Source organism: Notolabrus celidotus, chromosome 13 (genome assembly GCF_009762535.1).
Source record: "Notolabrus celidotus isolate fNotCel1 chromosome 13, fNotCel1.pri, whole genome shotgun sequence".
In the NCBI taxonomy this organism is placed as follows: Eukaryota; Metazoa; Chordata; class Actinopteri; order Labriformes; family Labridae; genus Notolabrus; species Notolabrus celidotus.
The window spans coordinates 27,791,978-27,798,901 of record NC_048284.1 but is presented as its reverse complement, the minus strand read 5'-3'; the positions used below and the strand labels follow the sequence as shown (position 1 = coordinate 27,798,901).

Below are 6,924 nucleotides of genomic sequence, written 5' to 3'. Positions count from 1 at the left end.
TAATCTCCTGTCCCCCACCACCAAGACCAAGCACCGCTCCCTGGGGGACAGAGCCTTTGCCATCGCTGCCCCGAATCTCTGGAACTCTCTCCCTCCAAACATCCGCAACTCTGACTCTCTTCAATCATTTAAAAACACCTCACAATCTACTTGTTCAAAAAAGCATACAACACGTGGCCTCTTCTACCTCCCTATTGCTGCTTTTTGTATTTTATTTTCATTTTTCATACTTCATGTAAAGCATATTTGAGTACTTAATGAAGCGCTATATAAGTCCTATCAGTTATTATTATTTGGATCAATTTATGTAACATACATTAAAGTTCATGTGAGCAAAAAAATCCTGAAATAAAGTCAATCCAGAGGCAGTCTGTCGCTGACAAGACTGATGACCAGTAATAAATGCTGTGGACTGGAAAATGACCAGCAACAATCCTGAAACCTGCATTTAATTTCCTGTTCATGAGATGATATATTAGTGCTGGTTAGTCACTGTAAGCTCCACGATGCTAGCTTTATTAAATCTCAGTAAAAGACACACCAAAAAATGCTCGCACAGCAGCATAGTTTGACTAAACTTTTATTAACCAGAGGAACACACTCAAATGTTAGCAACTCAAAGTCAAATGGTGAAATAATAAAATAAACGAGTCCAACACTTCGTAACCCTTAAAAGATTAGAAATTCATGTCAAATTTTAAAACAAGTGAAAAGCAAATCTGGTTTACACCACCATCTCTTACAGAGGTGACAGTCGAATAAACACATTTAAATACACAGGAAACAATAGTTGGCCCTTCGGTTGATGGTCAAAACAAAAGGCATAAATGTTAGCTCTACCTGTGAATGAATACAAGCTCAATGTCTACATATCAAGTTGAACAGATTAGACTCCGACATAAAGCAGCAGTAATCCCTTGCATTTCATTTCAGCCATACACTCAGTAAAATGGGTTTTCTCTGTCATGCCTGCAGGACCCGAGCATTATCACATACAGCTCGAGAAAGTCCCACTAGATCTCTATACACACTCATTTCAATTTCAATGTACGATACTCGAATAGAGCTCTTCTCATTCACGCTTATCTCCCTTTATGTTTTGTTTCATACGCAGTCTATGAAATCATATTCAGTGTTGGTGAGATAAAAGCAACTCAACCCATAAAATGATAGACATTTGTATCCCCCAATTCTCTGCTGCAGCAAAGTGGCTTCTGCCTATATGTTGAGAGCACTGCAGTCAGGGGGTCCAGAGTCAATATTATCATGTTGTGGCTGCAGCAGCTGTTGCCATTACAGACTCTTAAGCGCTTTCTCTGTCAGTGGGAGTCCTCTTTCAGAGCAGAGCGCACTCTGGATTCTAGCTGGTTTGCTGTGGGCCGAGCATCAGGGTTCGAGTCGAGCATTTCTAAAAGCAGGGTGCATACAGCTGGACCAGGGGGGGGTGGCAGCGGGGGGGCTCTCTTAAACTTCATAGGGATACATAGCTGAAGGTCAGCGTTCTCCCACAAAGCTTCCCCCAGTGGCATCAACCAGCGACCCTTACACACGTAAGCACCTACAGGAGAAACACAAGGGAGAACACAGTTATATCATCATGCTGGAGGTTCCTGACTGCCAGCAACAGCAGACGCCACGGGGAGCCGGTTGATTACACTGATTGTGGGCCACGCATGTTTCTGCGCCTACTGTTGTGACATATTTCAAGAAACTGCAAACAGAGCCCAAATACCCTTGAGGTGAAGACAAACATTTTGAGAACATACTGGGGCACTTAGGCTCAGAAAACATTTTGACTACGCAGGAGTAATTCAATAACAATCAGATAACAATTAAGGAAAGATAAAACACACAGTTAGAGGCTAGAGCTGTCTTAAAAACAAGACACTTCAAACGTCAATACTTGGTGGTGCCCAATGAAAGAAGACCAAAAAAGGCCCTTAACCATGGTGAATATGTTCGAATCATCAGATACTCTTTTCATTTAATTAATTGATCTCAGTCTCTCAACCAAACTCTTTTCTATTTCTAAAGCACCTTTCATTCATTCATTCATTCATGCATGCATGCAGCTCAAAGTGCTTTACAAAAAGAACAGAGGCAGAAAACAACAGCAACAGATACAAGGCTAAAACAAGACAGAGGAATGTGCTGTTAAACACTTATTTTATTTATTTTATTTTGAGGTATTTTTTATAATCACCATCTACTCTTTTGTTTTAGTCTTTTTATTATTCTAGCCCTCTCTCTCTTCTATTGTGAAGCACTTGTTGCATGCTTGTATGTATAAAAGGTGAGATATAAATAAAGTGGAGTTGATTAACAGGGTAGCTTAAAAACCATGCACCCACTGCTGAGGTGTGCAGTGTGGAGTAAGTGTAAGTGTGGAAGCCTTTGATACCTCTCCATAACTATCTCACAAAACAGGAAAGACTAGAATATTAATTGGATCTTAGAAACGGGTCAAAGTGGAAGAAGTACCAAGATGAACTTTCTCGTCTCTTTTCATGACGGGATCAAAGTGAAGTCTTTGGAGTTTTGTTTCTGATAAGAACAAATAGGAAAGATAAAACTTAATAAACTTGAGCTGGTCATATTTCATCATTTGACATTATGAGGTGATGATTAATTGAAAATATCAGGAGATTAATAAGGAGAATTAAAATGATCAGCTAAACTCCATAAATGAAAGAGGATTATCTGTGTGCATAATTGAAATGCATCAGGTCTCAGGACCAAACTTTCTTACAGCCCTTCAGTTCTTTAGTACTGTATCACTGTTGGTAACACAACAGCCATGCAAAAAGTTTCATTGTCCCCCTGATAATGGTCGGCACTGAACCTTGACCTGAACACTTGAGTCCTGGTGAAAAGCCAGTAATAACTCTCTAACCTGATCGCGCACAAGGCCAACAAGAGCTTCAAAAAGCACACACATAATGTCATGATGTCCTACTCCCTTACTGAATTCCCTCCTCTCCTCAGCCTATTCAAATAATTGAGTGGGTCTTGAAAAAGAATATAGAAAAATAATGAACCATTTTATCTCTCTGTGACGAGCCATCTCCTCTCCCAATTTCTCTCTGACAGACAATTGTGATCAGGCTTCTAAATTCCATTTTGCTTTTTTGTCTTTATTTGAATCCACTGAAACCTTTCCCTGACCATCCAATCAGAACGATTTGATTCAGCCTAATGGAGTATCAGTGACTCAGGAAGGTTCTCAGGCAATAAACTTGTGGATGATTGCCCATAAGTCCCCTTCTCCAGGTCGGCTCCGGCCGGTCCCATTTTTTGTGATTAAAATGCATTTCAGCCATTTCATTACTCTAACAGTGAGGCACGGAGAACAACTGCTCCATTAGGATGCTACCTCATCCTACACATGGGGGTCTGAGAGAGAAATAGGACAATAAGAAAAGACATTCAATTCTCCATGCTGTTCTGTAGAGATAAATTTGAATGCTCAGCATCTTGACTCTCCTGGCTAATATGGAATTCACCTTTGGGGGGCTTTTCTGGGTCCAATCATAACATAAAAGTGCAGTGCTATGGTAGGCAATTTACCACAAAGACAAACAAATCATAAAACATGTATGCATCTTTGAATGACCTTAAACATGTATGCCCTGGTTCTTGTCAGCAAGTGTCTAAAATGACGAAAAACATTCCTTGTTTATTACATGCTCACATGCTGCCAAGAGCTCTACTGGAGCAGGAAAGGTTTAGTCTAATGTTATTGTGTCATCTTGCATTATTAGACATAGAGATAGTATAATTAATCTAAAAATGTACATAGAATAAATCATTCATCCGTTTGCCATTTAGATTTACGATGTTACCAGCCACTGTTGACGAATGTATGATGTACCATATGTGACACTTTAATATGTTTCAGTTAATTACGTCAAACTCAATTCACTGTGATGCGTCATCAACCTGCCTGATACACACTCGACCTTTCCGTCTGTGCTCTGGCCCCCGACTGGTGGGTAGGAAACAACATGACATTCCTATGCTCATGCTGATAAAATCTGTATCTACATTTATGCATATTTATGTTGTGTTGGTCTAGATCAGGGGTTCCCAAAGTGTGTGTTGGGACCTCCTGGGGGGTTGCGAGACACAAATGGTGGGTCGTGAGATGTCTTCCAGAATGTTTTTTTTTTTAAGTTATCAAAAAATAGTACATTTGACCTATTATAGTAAAAAATATTGACGAAATTAGTAGCTAAATTTGAAATAAAAACCTTAAAAATAGAAAATGTAATGAGTTTTTCTGCTGCTTTTCTGCCAGATTACTCCTACATTTAGGGTTAGTGAACAGTTAATTATGAAAAGCATCAGCAGTAGTAGGAAACACAGCCACGTGCTCATATAGGTAGGAAAAATTTCTGCAGACCAGCTAAACGAAGACACATTAAATCACTTTGAGGGACAGTGGGGGTTGCGAGTCTTTGACACTGGTATTTTGGGGGTCGCAGGCTGAAAAGCTTGGGAACTCCTGGTCTAGATCACCAAAGCCCTCGCACTGATGGTTACAAACACTACTTCATCAAATGACAGAACAAAATGGGTTTTCTTGAGCTGTTTCTCCAAATCTACTGAATCTCTCCTCTGTACTAACCAAGCTGTTCCTGAGTGGTCCCTTCCTCTACAAAGGTGATCCTCTCCAGCACGGCCCAGAACATCACACCCAGGGAGAAGATGTCTGCCTGGGCGGTGTAGGTCAGTCCACCCCACACCTCTGGAGCCATGTAGAAGTCAGAGCCACAGGTAGAAGAGAAGTGCTGCCTTGTGAGATCGCCGTCCACCAGACCTCCACTCATTTTGCTCAGACCAAAGTCTGCCACCTAGGGGTCGGACAGGGAGACAGAGAAAATCCCTTAAAATTAATATTACATCACAAACAATACACATGAACTATTGGACTACATTTAGTTCACATCATAGTAGCTTGTACAATCCTGCCATTATTTTTGGACCCCTGTGTTTAGTTAATAAATCCTCAAATGCACAATTGATATTTTGTTTATGACCATTTGGCCCACAAGATTTATTTCCCCCTTATGTTCAATCATTTTTCTCTTAAGTTTATCAGTGTTGTAATAACCAAACACCCCTGACAGAAAAAGCAATACAACAGTGTTTCTAATTCTAACAGTATGAGTTTCTAACAGCTGTATGTACTGACTCTGGGATGATGCCACTTGATCTGACGTAAACATTGTCCCAGCTTACCTTGACAATCGGGCCCTTGGGTGTCACACACACCAGCACATTGTCAGGCTTCAGGTCTCGATGGGTAATACCCAGACTGTGCAAAAAGGCCATAGCACTGCAGAGCTGTTTGACCACGCTGTGATTTCGCTGAGCGTCTGGTAGGCTGGAGAGCAGGTACTGATTCAAGTCGCCCCCGTCACAGTACTCCATCACAAGCCACAGTGCCAAGTGACGCAGGGGCACCTGCTGCTCATCCTCACTCGGCACTGGTCTCTTCTTGCCTCTGCTCCGAGGCCTTTGTGGAGTTGTAGGATAACGTTCATTTGATTTAGTCTTGTCATAGGGCTTAACCCTGGACTGGACATTGTTAGTCCTGTCCTTGAGTGCAGAAACAGTGACGGCCTTCCTTTGGGTGTTAGGCTGGGAATCACTTCCTTCCTGGCTTCGAGGTGCACCGGATACATTCCCCTTCAGCACACTCTCAACTAGACGTAAAGGCAACTTCCCTGGTTTTAGAGTCTTCAAGCTCCTTGGTCCTGTCTGCAGAAGGCAGCTGTGGAGAGCAATGACATTGAAGTGGTTCTGAGCTGTGGCTCTCATGGCCCACAGCTCTTGCAGGTAGAGTTCAATGCACTCTGGGTTGCTGCAGGGAAGCCGCTTTATGGCCACCCTCTCTCCTGTTTTGGCCATGTGGCCCTCGAACACCACACCATAGCTGCCTCGTCCAACCTCCCTCTCCAAGGTGTAGAGCTCCTCCATGACGCACTAGGGATAGATCCTGGTCTACGTGCTGGAAAGATAACAGCAAAGTGCCATCAGTACAATGCGCTTCAACAACTGAGCAGACAGACCCTGGAATTGAAACAGGTAACATGAGTTAAGGATTACAAACGCCACGGTTAACCTTTAAATATAACGTACCTGTAGTGTTGGAGCTAACGTTACTGTAGTTACATGTAATCCCCAAATAACGAAGCTCCACCACTTGTTTGATAACGACACAAAGACAAAAACAACATTTTCTAACACTAACTAACACAGTTAAGCTAATGTTACTGAGATGCGACATGCTGAGGTAAATAACAGAGTAATTTTGAAGCCCTGTAGGCTTTGTTTTGAAGAAGTTAGACGACACACAAAACTCTACTTCCGTGATTTCTTTCTTCAAACTCACCGTCTGGACTTCAGCATTAATACCAGCGAAGGACTGACTTGAATCTCGTTTCTACCTAAGAGATGAGACGTCTCGCAACATCGTCCTATAAGTTATTTTCTTTAATTGTTAACAACTGCTATTAAACGGCACACAAACACAGGACGGACTTCCGTGTTTTAATTTGGAACGTCCCGCTCTGTGCCTGCGTGCTTTGTGATTGGCTACAGCAATCCTGCCGCGTGTTGTGATTGGTCGGTAGAAAAATCGTGGGATGTAATATGATTCGAATTGTTCAAGCCAATCACAACAAGCAGCAGGTCGCCACTGTTTATGAGGAAATGTGTCTTCATCATAGGGTCTTGATTTCACGATTAACAAATTTCTATGACATATTTTAAAGATGTGTATCCCTAGAACTCAGCTATTTTATAAGTCTGTGGTCTTTTTAAAATAATTATATTAATAATACCTTAATTTATATAGCACCTTTTAAAAACCACGGTTTACAAAGTGTTTCACAAACTGGTACAAAAAACAAACAGTGC

At 41.6% G+C, this 6,924-nt stretch overlaps 2 protein-coding genes across 3 annotated transcripts in view; one reads left to right on the top strand and one right to left on the bottom strand.

Moving 5' to 3' along the window:
* Positions 1–564: 564 nt before the first annotated feature.
* On the bottom strand, positions 565–6,583 carry si:ch211-63o20.7 (uncharacterized protein LOC566836 homolog). 2 transcript variants are annotated; one of them, XM_034699110.1, is made up of 4 exons: positions 6,398–6,583; positions 5,242–6,075; positions 4,628–4,853; positions 565–1,558 (listed from the first exon to the last, which is right to left on the bottom strand). In XM_034699110.1, exons 2-4 carry the CDS (start codon positions 5,980–5,982, stop codon positions 1,320–1,322), a joined length of 1,206 nt encoding a protein of 401 aa, XP_034555001.1. In that variant the 5' UTR covers positions 5,983–6,075; positions 6,398–6,583; the 3' UTR covers positions 565–1,319. The 2 variants fall into 2 exon arrangements, with proteins under 2 accessions (XP_034555001.1, XP_034555000.1); XM_034699109.1 differs by having other exon boundaries at positions 5,242–6,013; positions 6,398–6,582.
* The window catches only part of pnocb (prepronociceptin b), a 29,341-nt gene continuing 27,717 nt past the window's right edge, over positions 5,301–6,924 (top strand). The window contains exon 1 of the mRNA XM_034699111.1: positions 5,301–6,090. The gene's annotated coding sequence lies outside the window, so the exon portion shown is untranslated. The remainder of the gene's footprint in view (positions 6,091–6,924) is intronic.